General features: G+C 39.1%; 1 protein-coding gene across 1 annotated transcript in view; it reads right to left on the bottom strand.

The window, feature by feature from the left end:
- PIGN (phosphatidylinositol glycan anchor biosynthesis class N) overlaps positions 1–20,173 on the bottom strand; it is a 198,091-nt gene that overhangs the window by 136,948 nt on the left and 40,970 nt on the right. The window contains exons 9-12 of the mRNA XM_075270921.1: positions 19,001–19,041; positions 15,475–15,534; positions 9,937–10,029; positions 8,663–8,718 (exon numbers count right to left, since the gene is read on the bottom strand). Coding sequence (XP_075127022.1) covers positions 8,663–8,718; positions 9,937–10,029; positions 15,475–15,534; positions 19,001–19,041 — 250 coding nt within the window. The remainder of the gene's footprint in view (positions 1–8,662; positions 8,719–9,936; positions 10,030–15,474; positions 15,535–19,000; positions 19,042–20,173) is intronic.

Here is a 20,173-nt window from a genome sequence, read left to right as displayed (position 1 = left end):
ACAATGTCACCACCATGTTACACAGCACTTTACAGTGATAAACTACATACCTTTGTTATATATGTCACTTTTGTAGATTCAGAGAAAAAAACAATGTTGAAGCATTACACAAATGATGCAGTTAGTGCACTGGGTAAGGGCCTTTAACTTCTGAAGCACTGCCATTGTTTCTCAAATAAGATGGATGATGTCATAGCATAGTAACTTTCTCTACTTAGGGTGGCACAGGTAGGAGATGATGAGGTTTCAGTGGCAGTGTTACATGAAGCTAAAGTCTTGTCCCCAATGCACCAATTTCATCATTCTACAAAAATTACATATATAACAAAGATTTATTGTTTATCACTATAATATGCTCTATATAACGGTGGTGACAGTTGAGTAAGCTTGGGGAGGTGGTAGATTCCCTTTAACAATTCACCAAGTCTATTGTTATTGAGGCTGTTAGAAAACATTAATGTGTCAGCTTATAGTAAAACAATGAAATCCCTAAAAAGAAGGCTTTGCAGGTAACAAAGCAAAATAGAAATAGGACACAAATATCTTTAACTCGCTACACTGTAGCTTTAAAATCAGTAGACAAATAATGCAGTTAGAATGTAATACAAGCAAATAAACAATTTCTCAAAAATCCTATTATTGCTGTACAGCAGAGGCTATGAAAATGTACAACAGCTTGGCTTGTATATTAAATTTATTAATGACAATAAAGAAAAAAAAAAGTCATGAACGTGCACAAAAAAAACTACACAAGATGGGTAATATAAAAGTACTGAGCTGAAATCCATCCAACATGGCCACTGCCAATAACAATGATGCAATTTTCCCTTTTATAACCAAAATTAATTATTCGCAATATATTTTGTTGGGCACACGGACATTTCACTATTTATAGTCAGATCTATTCTCTGCTAATATTACTACTATTTATTAAATCTATGGATATATGGATAGATCATATGCTGCATACAGAAGATTTTGAGCTGCAAGAAATGCAAGAAACCACTGAGCCAAGGTAGACCAATGGAGAGTAATTAAACTAGTAATACCAATCTATAGACTCATAGCTAACAAAGAGTTACAGAAGTAACTGGCCACATTAAAGTATAAATCCATTTATTAAAGATATAGATTCATGTATATGTCCTTTCACAACAGGAGAAACAATTGCCAGTGACACCATTACCTTAGCCTATAGAATTTACTCTAAGTTCATCTAAATGTATCAATGATACTTTCTTGTTGAGATATTTGTCCTTGCAAAATCTTGAGCAAATAATTTTCTACTTAACACACTGTTCAACACTGAAACAGCAATATCAAGAAGAAAAAGCCTAGAAATTATGGAAATCACAGGATCAATATACATGTTACTCTCAGTTCACATTAGTGTTGGCCTTCCATTGTTCTGGTCAGTTGGTGGACCACAACAACAGATAGGTGGACCGCTGCAACAGAACTCGATGGATCCCTTTAACTATGATGGGATTGGTCAGGTATTCATACTTTAAAAGTGAAACCACCAGACAAAAAAAAGTTAGAGTTGCAGGTCATTTTTGTCCGGCGATTTTCGACACATACTGGGATTGTGTCTCCGAATGGACAGTACAATGCAGATGAACATAGCTTTAATCATAGAGAAATGATAAAAAAAAAAAAAAGAAAATGGAAGGCGGCACGGTGGCTCAGTGGTTAGCACTGTAGCCTTGCAGAGCTGGAGTCCTGGGTTCGAATTCAACCAAGAACAACATCTACAAGGAGTTTGTATGTTCTCTCCGTATTTGCTTGGGTTTCCCACACTCCAAAGACATACTGATGAGGGGAGGGAGGGGGAATGGGAACAAATTATACAAAAAACCTCTAATTTCTTCAGTATAGAGTATGAGCACAAAAACATATGCACTTATATGCCTTGGAGTGCTATCAGTGAGATTATTCATGGTTATCTGAGGAGTGACATAAGGTCAATGGAACACCTTTAGCTGGATGTTTGGAAGCTAGTAATGTGTAAACTAGATTTTTTTCTATGGAGGGGAGTTTCTACAGTTAACCTCAGGCAGCAAAGAGGCTAATTTCTCCCCTAGTTCAGACTGGGTCCAACACATTATAATGCTCCCCAGTGGCCCCCATTCAAGAAATAATGATCCCAAGCAAGTAGTAATGTTGTTCAATGGCCCCTTGCAAGCACTAAAGCTCCCCAGTGGCCCCTTTGCAAGTACTAATGCTCTCCTAGTGGCCTGCAGTCATGTAGTAATGCTCCCAGACCAGTAGTGTTTTTCAATGGCCACAATCAAACAGTAAAGATTCCCAGTGGGCCCGAGGTAATAAAAATGTCATGGCCATTTTACAGCTCGGAGATGTATAAGACCCCTAATAGTACCTTTGAATGCCTACAATGTTATACAGTAGGGCAAAAAAAAAAGTACCCAGCATCAATTGTGCAAGTTCTCCCACTTAAAAAGATGAGGTTGGCCTGTAATTGACATCATAGGTAGACCTCAACTAAGAGAGACAAAATGAGAAAACAAATCCAGAAAATCACATTGTCTAATTTGGAAAGAATTTACGCTAGGTTCACACCTGCGTTCTGGTCTCCGTTCTGTGCTTTCCGTCTTCTGCATGCCAGAAGACTCAAAGCACAGACCGGGTCCAGCCGTGAGCGGCGGTGAGCGTTTTATGCTCTCCGCCGCGAAACCGGATTTTTTAATCCGGACAGAGAGTACTGCATGTCCGACTCTGTGTCCGGATTAAAAAACCCGGTTTCGCGGCGGAGAGCGCAAAACGCTCACCGCCGCTCACGGCTGGACCCGGTCTGTGCTTTGAGTCTTCTGGCATGCCCTGGTGTGTGCTTTGGATCATTGTCATTCTGAAAGACCCAGCCACGTTTCCTCTTCAATGCTCTTGCTGATGGAAGGAGGTTTGCACTCAAAATCTCAAAACGATACATGGCCCCATGCTTTCTTTCATGTACATGGATCAGTCGTCATGGTCCCTTTGCAGAGAAACAGCCCCAAAGCATGATGTGGCCACCCCCATGCTTCACAGTAGGTATGGTGTTCTTTGGATGCAACTCAGCATTCTTTCTCCTCCAAACATGACGAGTTGTATTTCTACCATACAGTTCTACTTTGGTTTCATCTGACCATCCATGTTCGAATCATCCAAATGCTCTCTAGCAAACTTCAGATGAGCCTGCACATGTACTGGCTTAAGCAGGGGGACATGTCTGGTACTGCAGGATCTGATTCCCTGGTGGCGTAGTGTGTTACTGATGGTAGCCTTTGTTATGTTGATCCCAGTTCTCTGCAGGTCATTCACTAGGTTCCTCGTGTGGTTCTGGGATTTTTGCTCACCCTTCTTGTGATCATTTTGACCCCATGGGGTGAGATCTTGCGTGGAGCTCAAGATTGAGGGAGTTTATCAGTGGTCTTGTTTGTCTTCCATTCACTAATTATTGCTCCCACCGTTGAGTTATTCACACCAAGCTGCTTGCCTATTGCAGGTTCAGTCTTCCCAGCCTGGTGCAGGGCTCCAATTTAGTTTCTGGTATTCTTCGACAGCTCTTTGGTCTTCACCATAGTGGAGTTTGGAGTGTGACTGTTTGAGGTTTGGAACAGGTGTCTTTAATACTGATAACAAGTTCAAACAGGGGCCATTACTACAGGTAATAAGTGGAGGACAGAGGAGCCTCTTAAAGAAGCAGTTACAGGTCTGTGAGAGCCAGAAATCTTGCTTGTTTGTAGGTGACCAAATACATATTTTCCACCATAATTTGCAGACAATGTGATTTTCTGGATTTGTTTTCTCATTTCCTCTCTCATAGTTGAGGTCTATCTATGATGTCAATTACAGACCGACCTCATCTTTTAAAGGGTATGTTCACACACAGTTTTTAGCAGCGGATTTTGACGCGGAATACGCCTCAAAATACGTTTCCAAAAATGGCTCCCATTAACTTAAAAAAAGAAGTGGAAAAAAGAAGTGAATCTTGCCATAGATTCCACGGCTGATTAAGCCACGGCGTGAGCGGTTCGAGACACGCTCCTGTTTAGGTCCATTAATTTGGGCCAAAACAGGAGCGCAAGGCCACAACGGAATGCCAATGCTGCATCGGCATCCCGTGGCGGCTAGCCGCACAGAATGTTCACATGGCGGAAAACCTTTCGTTCATGTGAACATGCCCTAAGTGGGAGAAACTTGCACAATTGATGGCTGATTAAATACTCCCCCCACACCCAGCCACTGTGTGAGAGTTTTCTTTGTTAATTCCAAATTAATTTTAAAGAAAAAAAAATAGTAGCATGCTCTATCAGACTGTTTATGCAAAGGAATTTTCCCCTAGATGCACTGCTTCTCCATACTCCAATGGAGAATAAGGACATGTATGGATCCTGTACCAGTCAAACTACAGAGCCATGCAGGCTCCACATCACTTTGTATGTGTCTGTAGATAAATATGGCCTAATGTAAATTGGGGTCTTCTGAGAGCAGGGCAGTATTTTTACATTGATTTCAGCTTGAGGTGATTTACATTATATTCATAATTGGCATCCTTTACGATTGGGATTAATAGATTATACGGTAAATGAATAGTTTATGCCGCTGAGTAAGAACTGTCACTTTTATTGGCCATTCATCACTATACCCAGACAACCTAAATTGATAAACAGAGGAGATAATTTTACATATGATTATTTTCATAAAGCTTGATACAATATTGCCAAAGGTATTACAGTGCTAAAATACCGTACATGCTAAATAAGTGCTATAAGCTTGACTTAATAAAACAGTTACTGGGCTTTCTCTCATTTTTAGAGAGCAGGTTGCCGCAGTTATTAGGATTCCTCTGAACTGATCTCATGTTGGATGCTGATCCCATATGACAATATCTTCTAAATGGGCCCATTAAAGGTATCTGCATGACCTATAGTCATCCTCTCCACTTTCTCTAAGTGGATCTAATATTTTATTCATAAACTATAGGAGAGATTTATCAAAGTGTCTAGAAGAAACACTGCTTTCTGCTCATAGCAACCACTCACAGCACAGTATTCAATTTTTATAGTGAGTGGTTGCTACAGGTAGTGCCAAGTCAGTTTTCTTTTAGACACTTTTACATATCTGACATACAAAGTTAGTTTATTAGTTAGAAAAATTGCAACAAAGAAAGTTTCTTGGCGAAAAAGTTACACAGCCCTATAGAAGTGAATGGAACACTGGTCATACAAGCACACTGACGCTCCATTCACAAATAGGTCTTAGGAGGACTATCGATCCCCAATTCTCCTCATCCCTGTGGAACCTTTCAATCGGGCCCCAATCATTTGTACATATATTCCCTGTCCTGTGAACAACTCGGACAGGGAATAAGTAAGGAACAACTCCTTTAAGGATTTTATTTTGTTTGTTCTATCATAAAATAGGGATGTATTAATTATGTGATGAACACAAATGTACTGTAATAGGGTCGGTTGGATTTTCATTATGGTATCTGCCTTTTTTCAGGACAGAGCAGAATGTCGCACTATTTCATCATCCAATGGAAACTCCTGATGAAACCTCTGATGTAGATCTAGCCTAAATGGTTATTTTTAGAGAAAACTGGTTGAAGCTGTATAAATAGAAAGATAAATGTCAATTCTAAATTATTTTTAAGAAATCCTGGCTATTCCCTTTAGATTACACAAGACATCACTGCTGTTCGCCAGCAAAATGTAAAGGATCCTAAATAGAGTGTCTGTCCATTTGATTTCAGGGCTGAATAGCTAAATTGAGACCCTATTAGCTAAAGTGAGATCAAAACATTAGTCATGGATGTAGTCATTGCCGACCTCTCTAATTATAAAGACAGAATAGCCTAAGTAAGCGGAACAAGCAAGCACTAGCGGTAAGGCCACTTGCCATCTTCCCAACTCCAAAAGTCCAAGAATAACTGTCCCCTAAAAATAATATTAAAACCTCAAAATATAAATTTTTATTAAAGTGCTAAGGATGAATTTTCCAATAACTGGTAGCTAGTAAGATTTATTTTGCCACCACTGTGCTTAAAACAAAGATGTACTAATGAAAAATAAAGCAGAGAGCCAAAGATTTTTATCGACCAGCAGTTTCTCAATGTTTTTCAAGCATTCAGCAAAGTTTCTTTACAGCAGAGTGACAGAAGGGAGTTTTCTAGGCTCAGCTGTTGGAATGAACTCTGGGGAAGTCGCAGTTATAACTTATCTTAGCAAATGATGCACAATGTGGCCAAGCAACAGCTTAAAAGTAATAGAGTCAGTGAGGCATGCACTCTTAAAATTGAACTCGCTGCCTGCGAGCTGAAGGATTACTTTCAAGGTCTAAACAATTTAAAGTCATTTAAAAGAACTATGAAGGAACAAGGTCCACCAACTATTTGGTCTTCCCAGTGTTAGGCACTGCTGTGTGAAGCAAACTATTGTGATAAATCACAATATCTGAGTATAATAGAATGCCAGATAAATTAAACGATCTGTCCGCATTGTTACGGAAAAAAGACTGGAGCTGGTAAACAGTATTTCAGTGGAAGGATATTGACTTGTTTAAAAAAGGGGAAAAAAAAAAATCAACCTTTTTTTTGTATATTGTTCAACCCTATATAAATTGTATAGGTTTTTCCTCAGTATAATGATAAAGGTTTATTGCAGGAAAACTGTTAAACTGTACAAAATTATGAAAGCGAATAGGAACTTTGGAGTTCTGCATTAAAAAAAAAACAAAAAAACTGTTTGACGCGGAGTTATATCCCAGATACCCTAAAATGTAAAAATCTTTGATGCCACATGAAAGAGAAGATGCTCTTGTTTGATAAGAGACTAAGTTTGTAGTGCTATCTATATTGTTTCCAGAGATATTACTAGTTAAAAACACAGTTGGGATTGGGATACATTTGTATGCACCTGCATAATATAGATGATTGAAAAGTCAGGATTGGAAAATTTATATCATATATATTATGCAGGTGCTTACAAATATTTCCCAACCCCGACTGTATTTTTAAAGAGGTTCTATCATTGGGAAAAGTCATTTTTAGATAAACACATCCTTGCATAGGCTTTAGAAAGTCTATTCCCCACATACCTTTTGGATGAAAATCGCCTCAGTGGTTTTTGAATGAACCGTTTTTATCCATATGCTAATTAACCTCTTGGTGCACCTCAGAAGTCTCATCGTGCACCCTCTGTGCTATTCTTTCCTATGTATGTGTACAGCACAGGCTGCTGCTGATGATGATGACTTCCTGCTTCCTGTTTGCACACACAGATAAAAGAGAATAGCAGAGAGGAGGCTCCTGGGAACTTCCTGTGCTGGCTGGAAGCTAATTAGCATATGAATAAAAACAGGTTCATTCAAAAACCACTGAGGCAATTTACATACAAAAGGTAGGTGTGGAATAGACTTTCTAAAGGCTATTCATGTATGTGCTTAGTTAAAAATTACTTTTCCCAATGATAGAGTCCCTTTAACCAGTGATATCTCTGGAAACAATATGGATAGCATTGCAAAATTCATATCTTAAGAAAGAAGTGAATATCCTCTTTCATATGACATCAAAAGATATGTATATGTTATATGTCCAAGATATAACAGTTTGAAGTGACCCTCCCCTACCCTCATTTTATCTACATTTTACACGAACCTGTACGCTACACACAGTTACTCAGTGAGAGGCAGAAAGGGAACTCAAAGCAGAAACAAAGGAAAAAATAAAGAGATACAGGATTTCATACAAAGGAGCCAAAATTTGTTAATAATGTATATTACAAAATGTATTAATGATACGAATACTGACAGAAAATCAAAAGTTGTCAAAAATTTAGTTAAGCTTTAACATCACCAGCAAATGTACTATAAATATAAGTCAGCTGTCCACATTTTTCAAGCTGTTACAAATCCTATTTGGATACTCTTTTTCTGTTTATATAGCTTTGTTTGAAAGCTGAATGACAACCAATCTGTAATTAGTTTCAGCTCCCACCAGGAATGTCATACAGATGTCTGTCTCCCATTGTACTGCGTAAGTAGGCAGAATTTTCATTTAAAAATTGGGAGAATTGGAGGACAATGGGAGGTACTGTATATTCACTGTCATTCAGCTGTCCTGGTAACAGTTTGAACTTATCAATGGCAGAGAAGAGCAATTCCACAAATGTGTGGAATCTTACAAATCTGCATATACCTATCTAGTCTTCTATTTTGGACTTCCTGGGAATAAATCCTTAGTACCTCCTCTTTCATAAAATTGATGATGATGATGATGATGATGATGATAGGGCATGATGGATTTGCCAGCCAAACATAAGTAGGTAATAGATCAATTTTAGATTCCATGGAAATAAATATTTCTTTAAATAACCCGATGTGATTTCAGTTTGTGTTTCTTTATTACATACACTACGCCAGCTAGTCCCTTCTAGTATACGTATTAAAATTTGTATTTCAAGTCATTAAAAACAGAAATACAATGTTCTTTTTAAACAAAGACAAGGTCTAAAGTGGAGTAAAATACGGCAAACACAAATGTACATATATAAAAATATAAGTAAAGCCTTGTTCACATCTGCATTCGGTATTCTGTTCGCACACGTAAACAGGACCTAAGATTTAAGATAATAAATGAGGGGGGAAAAAAAAAGTCACCTACCTAAAAGGAGAAAACAGGAATGGCAATGTGGTTTGTTTTTTATGTGCCATTTTGACCTGAAAAAAAAACAAAACAAAAACTTGTCAGATGAAAAGTTGATATATTAAAAGGGTTCAGTCAGCCCCTAAACATAATCACAGTACTTTATAGAGGTAATTCTACAGTCTCCAAATATGCCTCTGTTATTCAGATTTGGAGGCACATTTTCATGTCAGTCACAGCTTTATTCTTATGGAATAATTGGAAAATGCTTAACGCTAGGTTCACACCTGCGTTCTGGTCTCCGTTCTGTGCTTTCCATCTTCTGCATGCAAGAAGACGGAAAGCACAGACCGGGTCCGGCCGTGAGCGGTGGTGAGCGTTTTATGCTCTCCGCCGCGAAACCGTTTTTTTTAATCCGGACACAGAGTACTGCATGTCCAACTCTGTGTCCGGATTAAAAAACCCGGTTTCGCGGCGGAGAGCAAAAAACGCTCACCACCGCTCACGGCCGGACAGCTTTCTCACCCAATCATTCATTTCCGTCTCCAGCTCTGTTTTATGCAGGAAATGGAAACCTGCATAACGGAGTGTCGGGCACAGATGTGAACGAGCCCTTACCTGAAAATCTAGAGCTGAGACCTAAGACTAGGCAAACTAAGGCACCACCCAGAGCACTTGTCCCCACATTTACACATAAATAAAGCAGTGATTTACATAAAGATAGGCTTCCAAAGCTGAAAGACAGAGGCTCATTTGGTAACATCTGCAATGTACTGGGATTAGGTTTGTACCCAATTTACAACAATATAAGTGCTGGGTCTCTGCTGCTTTACACTAATGCCTGCAATCAGTTTTATAGTGGTTTTATATACTGCTAGAAAGCCAAAAGTGCACTGAATTCAGCACACTGTTGACTTTCTAGCGGTACATAAAACCGCACATTGGTGAGGACATAAATGGTCCTCTTTAATGTAATGCCATAACTTCTCTTGACTTGTACCCTATATTACATTATTTATATATATATATATATATATACACACACACACACACACATACAGCATATATATATATATATATATATATACACACACACGTCTGACTGCACTTCACTAGATGCAGTAAAAGTTATATATGCTGAATATGTGTTGTATCTTTTTCTCTTTTCAATTAAATGGCAATAATAATAAGCCAGTGGCATTTATTAGCATTAATACTTTCTTCTTGGTATTTGTCTTCTTAGTCCACTGAATAAGAATATTAGACAGCCCCTCTAAAGAATAATTGCTTACCTTGAACTGCTCCAGAATCTGGAGAGCATTAGTAAGCATGCTCTCCGCTTTAAAGAGATTGCTGCTGTTAATATACTCCACAGGCAAAATTCCCTGCAAGCAATAACACACGAGAAGAATGTGAGCGGAGTTCACTTCATTAATCACAATGCTTAGACAGTAAAACAACCAGCAAGATTTTCCAGTAGAATAAAATGAGAGGGAGACAGATAGAGAGGTGAGAGATAGGAAAAAGATTTAAAACATCAAATGCATGCATCTGCCTTCTCTAAGGAAACTCATCTTATAATAACCATAGGTATTGTATGATGTCAAACCCCTTTTTTCTACATTTATTATTTTCCCTGAATATTTTAGCTTTTATATACATTTTCATAGTGCAATACTTTCACATTGAATGGTGCCATTGCAAAGTAAAATTAGTCTTGCAAACAATAAGCCATTATGTAACTCTGTGAACCAGGGAAAAATAATTATATATATATCCTGGAAGTTGGAAAGGGGTTAAAGTTCTCCACTTTTCTAAAAAGCCATGCCCACCCATTGGACAAGGCACATAAACTTTTTTTATTTAAAAAAAAAAATATATATATATATATATATATATATATATATATATATATATATATATATATATATATATATATATATATATATCACTTTTAATATAATGGATTTTCATCTTAAGACTTCTAGGAGATTGCTGACCATATTTTAGCATGCCTGAAAATCTTTAAGCCAATTTAAAATTAAAAACTTATCATTGAATTGTGACTAATTTACCCACGTTTGCAAAGCAATGAATTATATTAATTAGACCTAATATGTGAAGCTGTTCCTTGCCCCCATGACTAGTTAAGGTAAATTTGCATAAGCCAAACTAAGGAATTGAAATCTTATAACCTGACATCTCAACAACAGAAATCTTAGCGATGGATGCCATAGGGGAGCTCCTTACTTGATGCTGCACAATATAGTACCAGTTTAGGGTGCCAAAAGCACCTGACAGGTTCACTTTAATATACAAATTTTCTGGAATAGTGAGGATTCACCGCTAAAAAAAGACTGCTTTAAATGGAATTAGCCACTAGACATTTATTCCGTTATATGGCATTTAAAAGAAAATTCCTTTCAGCTCTAAAGTTACTAAATTTAGGAGTAAGGGGCGTTTCATATGGGTGATGTAGTTGCTTGATACTCTTTGTATGAAAATTAAAATGACTATAAGATTACTAAGGACTTTTTATTTCAATTCATACATTAACAGTACCATGTGTAATGGATCATAAGGAATCCTGGATTTTCTTTGTTTCCTTACATTAAGAATACTGTTGAAGACTACTCTATTGCACTCAAAAACACTGAAACCACCGACAAATAGAACTCCATTCAGGAGTAAATCTGATATTCTATTTTGTTGCAAGAGCAAACAAATCTACAACATGATCCATATGAAAAAGACAATTTCATTTCATATTATTGTAATAATTTCTCCAACAGTTCAGTGGTTTTGAAACTGCTGTCTGCTATCTAATATTTTCACCAATATTGCATTTACAGAAATTATTTTGTCATGTGGAGCAGGGGTTTTATTACTCCAGACAATTTATATATTCTATATTATCAAATCGTAAAAGAGGAAAAGGTTAGATTTAAACAGCTAAACACTTCTCCATGAAAGTATTAGAACATTGCCTAAACTGTAACAAAAACCTTAACTTTAGTAAGAGCTGATCAGCCAATAAATGTGAAAACATGTAAATATATATATAAAATCAACAGTAAACATATACTAATATCTATAGACACATATATACATAATATTTATTTATTTATTATCTTTTTCCAGAGAGTAAAAACAGATTAGAAAAAAAATATACATTTATATTCAGTTTAGAGAAACTGCTAAACTATTGTGCCAAATGTAGGGTGTGAGGTGTAGTGCATGATGCAGCCTTCTAATGCAAACATTGGATACCATTCATGCTGCGGTTATCCTTTATACCAGCACAATGGGAGTAAGCATCTCATAACAAAAAGTGGTTAGGTTTGGGTTTCACATAAACATTTTTTTTTTCTTTTAAACACAGAAAGCCAGATGTTACAAATTACTAAAAAAATAAGATAAGATATCTGGTAGATTTTTTAGATAATAATATTATTATTTTAAGGCACTTTTTTGGCCTCTTTGGCATTTTTTTCAAAACACAGTATACTCTGGGTATAGCTGGCTTGTCTATTTGACCCATACAATGTAAAATCTGGATAACACCTTTAAGCAATACACAATGTAAGCCGATGGCTGGTCAGGTAATGGAGGGGGTGTACATCTCACCCAGAATACTCAGGTCAGTGAGATGAGAAAACTCCAGGAATGTTTGTTCTCAGCAGACAACTTTCGTCTGCTGAGCATTTTGGTAAATGCTCTGTACTGGGCGGGATTTTTAGGAATGACAGGTAGGTTGGTAGTGGGACCTGTCATTCCACCCCCCTCCAGTCCACACTTTGGGTATGTCCCAGCAGCGACTCAGCTGCAGAGAGTCTCCTCGTCAAGGAGGCTTAAGAAGCCAGCTCCAGCAGCAACACTTTGGCAGAGCTTGGCTGGAGTGCCAAATAGAGAGGTCGTTTTTTGGAGCTGAGTCCTGAATTGTTCAACTGGTTTTGGATTTCTGTAATTATAGGTTATTCTACATGTTCAGTTAGAGCCTAGCCGGGCAGGTATTTATTTTTGTATTGTTTCCTGTTGTTGCTGCACTACCTTTTTTGAGTGAAAATAAAAGTCTACTATTGTTTTGGACTAAAGAAACTGGACTTGTGTGTCTATGCCACCCCACCTAGCAACCCCAGACCCTGACAACAAGTATAAACCATGATGATCATGGTGCTCAAATCAATATAATAGTTGAAATGAATGTTAGGGCTGACAACATTCCAGGAGGAGAATACCTTTATGGTTATTGCTATTGTTTACACTATTTGGAAACTATTGATCTACACTCCTCAACATTGAAATTGCAACACCAAGATGGACAAGCAGTAAGGTTATGCAAATCAAGGAAATAGCAGGTGTCACTAAGATCTGCACAGACAGATCATCTGATTGGAAGAACAGAGTGTAGTGATCCATCATAGGGCAGCAAACATTGTTTACCTAGCTATCAGAAGTTAATTGCACAAGTCATCAGGCCAGATGATCTGAAAGGCTATCATAATGCCCAGCAAGATGGCAACGGAGGCTGGAATGGAGGTCTACCCTCTTTAGCGTTGAGTCACGTTTTTTGTCCCAGATACAATGATTTTCATAATTCTAACATTTAATTTAAGGCTTTCCTTCTTGGTGTTGCAATTTCAATATTGAGGAGTGTACATGTATTATATAATGACGTGAGTAACCGCATAATGAAGTTCAGATAATCTGTGCCATTTTTATGTTGCCTGCATAGGTATATATAGATAGTTATACTTAAAGGGGCAGCTGTATTGGTGAAATGTTCAACAGGAGTTTATAGCTAATGTGTGTCCAAGGTCATAGCTACAGGGGTGCAGAGGTAGCAATTGCTACTAGACTCTGGAGCCTTAGGGCTAGATCACACGGGGACATGGAGGAGGATTTTGACAGCGGAATCCACGTCATAAATCCTCCTCTATACAATGTTAGTCTATGTAGACTGCTAGCTTTTTTTTTTCTGCTAGCAGATTTTTCTGCTAGCAGAGAAAAAGAAGCAACATGACCTTTCTTCAGGCGTTTTCCGCCTGAAGAAAGCAATAGAAGTGAATGGGAGGTGAAAAATAAGCGACGCTTTTTTTTTGCAAAAAAACGCGACACGGTTTTTTTCAGCCCATTCATTTTACAGGAGGGGAAAACAGCCTGGCTTTTTTTAAACTGTTTTTACAAAAAAAGCTAAAAAAAAAAGCTTGGCAAGGTCCAAAAAAAGCTTTCTAATTAGGAAGCTTTTTTTTCCGGTGCCAAAATAAGCCACACGTTATTTACGTGTGAACTAACCCTTAGGTGGTCCAAAGGCACCTATAGAATATAAAAAACACCAGTAAACATAACAAGGCAAACGGTATTTTGCACTGGGGCCCAAAAATGTCAAAGTTACATCTTGTGTCCTGGCACTGTACGAGATTGTTATTTAGAATAAATATATTGCTCTATCCTGTGATTCCGTTTCTGTCGGTTTTGTTTTTTTTAATAGATAGTGACTATGTTTTTCTACATTGGCACTCTAGCTTAGCCTTTGCAAACATCAATAGTAGATGCCTGAATGGTGGAGAGTGAAAAGCTTAGTTACACAGTAAGTAAGCGGCCATTTTCTTGTGGCCTGTGGGCATGCACAATCAGCTCTGCCCGAGGCCTAGAAGTTTGACCGCCAGTGCAGGAAGAAGACGCGTGAAGAGGCCATTCCTGAAGAAGATGGAGGCAGCGCTGGAGAGTTCCCTTGCAGCATTGGGAACGCCCCCAATGCTGTTTGAGCGCTGGGGCCCTCCCCCAGTGCTGCAAGAGAACTCATTTGCATACCGATGAAAAACGGGATTTATACTAAATGGCGGCGCAGAGAAGACATCAAAAGGTAGGAGAAGAATAGCCTTTCTTAAAGCTATTCCTACGTGTTAGTGAGAAAAAATTGTGTTTTAATGAGAGAATCCCTTTAACCACAAAACAAACAAAATAATTTAACAATACAATTATTTTAATCAAAAACGCACTCTTCCAATGTTACATGAATCTGTACCAGTAACTAATGCTGACAACAAGTATACTGAGCTCTATGAGCCTTTCTGGCTAAGTAAACTGCTTTGCCTGCCACACCATCACCATCCATGGGCAGGCTTTCATGCACCAATTGGCTCAACAGACAGAGCACTATGATACAATGATACAATCTGGAAAGGCTTACATGATGTAAGCGGAAGTTAATAAAACAGACTTAAATATCTCTGGAAAAGTATGCCCAGTAGATTAATAAGAAATCAGTGGTTTCTTGTCCAAGAATACTCCTTAAAGAGGACCTTTCATGGTTTGGGGCACAGGCAGTTCTATATACTGCTGGAAAGCCGACAATGCGCTTAATTCAGTGCGCTGTCGGCTTTCACAATATGTGCTCCAGATGAAGAGCTATCGGTACCAGTACCGTACTCTTTACAGTTAGAAGGGCGTTCTTCACAGCAGCGCCTATAGCGCTGTACAGTTTGAGTGTGGAGGAACGCCCCCTTCCTCTGCTCACAGTGCTCATTCATAGACGAGTATTATTAGGAGGGGAGGGGGGCGTTCCTCCCCGCTCTCACTGTACAGCGCTATAGGCATTGCTGTGAAGAAGGGCGTTCCTGACTGACTGTCAGAAACGCCCTTCTGACTGTGAAGAGCTACGGTACCGGTACCGATAGCTCTTCACCCGGGGCACAGATCGTGAAAGCCAACAGTGCAGTCAGCTTTCCAGCAGTATATAGAACTGCCTGTGTCCAAACCCATGAAATGTCGTCTTTAAATTGCAAGCTGATCAATGAAAAATATTGAGAAATGTAACTAGACATTACCACAGAATTTAAAGGATATGAGATTCCAATAAGACTGGACATCAGAGGAGCCACATCTGCCTGGAAAACAAGAGAATAATAAATGATATAGTATTTAGTGTTAATGAGTCTCAGAAAGAAACCACAGTGTAAATTTTTCTATGAAACACGACTGAATAACATAAACCAAGCTTTTCTACCATAATATAAAAACAACCTTACAATTTTTTTTTGTTTTTAATAAATATTTTATATACAATAAGATTCTCATAGTTGGAATTTTAGGAAAAAACCTGAAGACACTTATTTCATACTGACATAAAGTCACCAAACCATTAAGAGAAAACCAAGCATCAACAGAGCCTATGGTGAAATATTGAGTTAAAACACAAAAATCAATCACACAAATGGAATTGTGTAGAGGAAAAACGAATTCCATAGACTAGGACAAATAGGGCTTACATGTGAGTTTGATGTCTGTATTACAATATAAAGGCACAGCCATGCCAACCCTATTTTCTAATCATTGCTTCGTGCTCACCATCTACTCCTCACCTGTTAAAGAATGGACTGATCAGCCCTGACATCTCAGAAAATGACATCTACTAATAAGGAGTGCAGCTCTGCTATACAATAAGAAGCAAGAAATTGGCACAATTCCTTTCTGTATGGAACAACACAATCCAGATTATGCAAAGATGTTCGTACTTGTACTCTGCCTTATTCCATTGTATTCTTCCTTTTATTGTGCCTTTTAGCAATGTTCTCTGCCAAGAGGAATTTTAGACCCCATATCTGTGTATCCTCTCCTCTACAATGTATCACAATTTCCTGTTGTTTGGCCCTCATACAGTATAATGTTCCCAAGTGCTGATGTGCTCATATGTGGACAGAATATCAACAATGACCTGGGACCCACTGGATCCCTGGCCGAACAGAGAGGAGATTACGCAGAGTTTTCTAATTTAAGCCTTTGCAGAGGTTATAAAAAAGAATTGGATCATACTTTCTTTTAGGTTTGTTTTTACAGCATTCAACATGCAGTCTCAAAGACACTATATATGCTTATATTCTGTGGGTAAGATAGCGCTATATACCGTATATACTCGAGTATTAGCTGACCCGAGTATAAGCCGAGGCCCCCAATTTTACCTAAAAAATCTGGGAAAACGTATTGACTCGAGTATAAGCCAAGGGGGGGGGGATGCAGCAGCTACTGGAAAATTTCAAAAATTAAAATGGCCAGAGTTTTTGGGTGCAGTAGATGCTGGGGAAGGGGGAGGGGGTGTTTTGGTTGTCTGTCTGCCCCTTCCCTGAGCTTGAGGACTGGGTTTTTTCCCCCACTTGGAATTCAGCCTGGCTGAATATAGGGTATCTGCACTGCTCCTATTAACCCCTTACTGATGGAATAGGAGCACTGCAGATAACCTATATTCAGCCTGGCTGTAGTCAGGCTGAATTCCAGTGGGGGGGGGGGGGGGAACAGTCTCAGGGAAGGAGCAGTTAGACAACTTTTTTTTTCCTGCTACGGCATTTACTGTACAGGAAAAATATTTGTATAGATTTGTAGAGCGGGCGTTTTCGGACACAGCGATACCTAACATGTATGTGTTTCACAACGTTAACAGTATTAGTTTTATATGTGTTTTAGGGAAAGGGGGGTCATTTGAATTTTTAATACTTTATTTTTTTTTACATTTTTTTTTTTTTGCATTTATTAGACCCCCTAGGGGTCTTGAACCCCAGGGAATCTGATCACTAATGCATTGCAATACATTGCAAAAATCGTCATTTCTTTTGCAGGCTGCATAGAGCAGTCTGCAAAAGAAAAGCACTGCAGGCCGGGGAGCCTTTACAGAAGCGCTGAGAGGAATCCCTGGCAGGAGCGCTGAGGGGTGGACCTGAAGGAGAACCTCGGCCAGCCGAACCCGAAGGGGAACTTCAGGTCTGGTTGCCGAGGTCTTCCTTCAGGTCCGCCCTCTGCGCTCCTGCCAGCCCCAGGGGATCTCCCTCAGCGCTTCAGGGCCACCCTTAAGAGAGCATTGCGCCCACTCCCTCCTCTCTCCAGGGGCATGGCGGCGCCTGCCACTTCCCTGCAGCAGTTCCCCTCGGAGGCTTCATGTACCACCCACGGAGGGCATCTCCGCTATAACTCTACAGCGGAGATGCCGGAGCTCATGAGCTCCGGCATTACCGCCATAAGAGTTACAGCAGAGGTTCCGGTGGCACATGGCAACCGCTCTGGAGCAGAGCGGCCCCATTATAGCTACAGACCCAGCATCTGGACCCAGCATACAGTCACCAGGGCAGGTGCCGGAACCACAGCATCGCCCCGCTCCTGGCTCCAATTCATTTCAAACTGCAGAAGTGCTTACGGTACTTCTGCTAGCAGGCCCGGAACACAGACAAACGCCGTGTGCGGGCCTGAGGTTACGTGGCTACATCACCCCGCGTGTGATAGAGCAGTGGGGGGGCGGGGTCTGCATTCCGGGCTTGCTAGAAAAGTACTGTAAGTACTTCTGCAGTTTGAAATGAACAGCTGGTAGGAGCGTGCCAATGCTGCGGGCCAAGCACCTGCCCCGGTGTCTGTATGATGGGTCCGGATGCCAGGTCTGTAACTATAATATTGCCGTAATGACTCGACTATAAGCCGAGGCGGACTTTTTCAGCACAAAAAATGTGCTGAAAAACTCGGCTTATACTCGAGTATATACGGTAAGTAAGCTAAATTAATAAATAAATAATGGAGACACCACATGTATATAGTTTTGCTAGGTTTTAATGCCTTTGAAAAAGTTCACCATGCGGATTTGATTGCTTTTTACTGGGTTGCTTTGTTTTGTTTTTTGTTTTTTTTTTGGGGGGGGGGTCAAACAACAAAAAAAATGAACTGCTCATTTTTACAAACACTGTACTAATGATTTATGCAAAGCTTATTGAAAGGTTCTGAATGCTTTATTTTAGCGGGTCAGGTTGTACTTTTTATTGATACCATTTTGGGGAATGTATGCAGTTTTAATACCTTTTTATTAAATGTGTTTTGGGAAGAGAAACAGCACAAAAAAAGCATCAGTCTGCGCATTTTTATACACACTGTACAAATGATTTATGTAAAGCATGTTGAAAGGTGAGGTACACTTTAAGGCCGGGGCCCCATGGCAGAAACCCCGCAATTTGCTCCGCGGAAAAAATTGCGGCGTTCTACAGTAAATGCAAAGTGGCTGGGATTCTTGCGAATCCTATGCCCACATTGCGGTAAAAACCACAGCGTGGACACACTGCGATTTCCAAAACTGGCACGGTTTTGGAAATTGCTGAATGGCAATTATATCTACAAAAACGCTGGTGGGTTCCGGCGGAGGAAAACTCCGTGAACTTTCTGTTTAAAGTGCTGTGGGAAGAATGCGTTCCTTTATGCATCAATATTAAAGGAATATCCCCCTCACAACAAAGTCAAATATTACATAGGCTATGAATATTATTTGTAGCCTATGTACCAAAAAAAAGCAAAATAAAACAAAAACAAAAAAAAACAACTAAACTGTACCTGTTTGACATCAAGTCTTTTCAAACTCTCCAAACTCCATTCTGAAAAACAGAAAAAATACAGTATAGCCATAACTTTACAGAAAATTGTCAAATAGAAAATGTAGCCTTATCTCTAAACATCAAGTATTTATTGATGACTGACATATGATTTATGTGAATAGGTTAAATAACATGATATTTATACAATGAAATGTTTGTTCTCTCCGTGAAGTTAAGGATACATTCCTACCAGTGAATGTAAGCTATCTTTAGATAGAGGGGAGGCTATCAGTCACTAGGAAGGACTACCCACCTCCTTAACTTCTCAACATACTAGGACAGAGATTTCCATGGATTAATGGCCGTGTGACTGGTTCGCTTTAAAAATATGTCTAGTTTTCATTCCAGTCATGAAAGCAAAAAATGCTCTGTGTGTCCATCACGAAGACAGACACAAACAATATTCTCTTCATCCAGTTCTGGGCTGGGAGTTTATAGATTTAAAAAAAAAAAAAAAAAAACCTTTGCAACTATTTTTATTGCTTCGATGCATCTAAAAATGAAAAGCAACTCACAAAATAGTCTAAAATCTATAAATGTACAGTTCTGTTATTAAAGGGATTCTACCATTAAAACAACTTTTTTTCTAATTACCATGTCGTCTTCTTTCTTCGTCATGTCTGATGCCTGCGCAGTCGGCTCTGACAGCAGAGACCCAGATACCTTATTAGAGCCGACTGCGCATGCTCAGTAAGGTCTGTACAGCCCTCCGACGCCTGGATGAGTTCACTCTTGCGTCAGACATGACGAAGAAAGAAGACGACAGACAAGGGGAGGAGGCAAATGAAGAAGAAGGACGCCCCCACTGCTGCCGAGACCTCATTAGCATACCGGTAAGTACCGGTATTTCTAAGGAACGGCGCGACAGAGACCACATCTAAAGGTAGGAGACGAATAGGCTTTCTTAAGGCTATTCCGACGTGGTAATTAGACAAAAAGTTGTTTTAAGGAAGTGACAACATGGTCCAATGACCAGGCTGCATTTCTAGCCTATTCACTTTTAAGAAGAAAACAGCGATGTTTTTGAGTCCTGCATAACCCCTTTAAGCCAATGCATTCTTTAAAGGAGAACCTTTCACCACCTTTAGGTGTAATCAAATTTTATTGAAATGTTTTGCAATAAGGGGTGTAA

The sequence above is a fragment of the Leptodactylus fuscus genome, chromosome 4, assembly GCF_031893055.1.
Source record: "Leptodactylus fuscus isolate aLepFus1 chromosome 4, aLepFus1.hap2, whole genome shotgun sequence".
In the NCBI taxonomy this organism is placed as follows: Eukaryota; Metazoa; Chordata; class Amphibia; order Anura; family Leptodactylidae; genus Leptodactylus; species Leptodactylus fuscus.
This window is presented reverse-complemented; position numbering and strand designations above follow the sequence as displayed.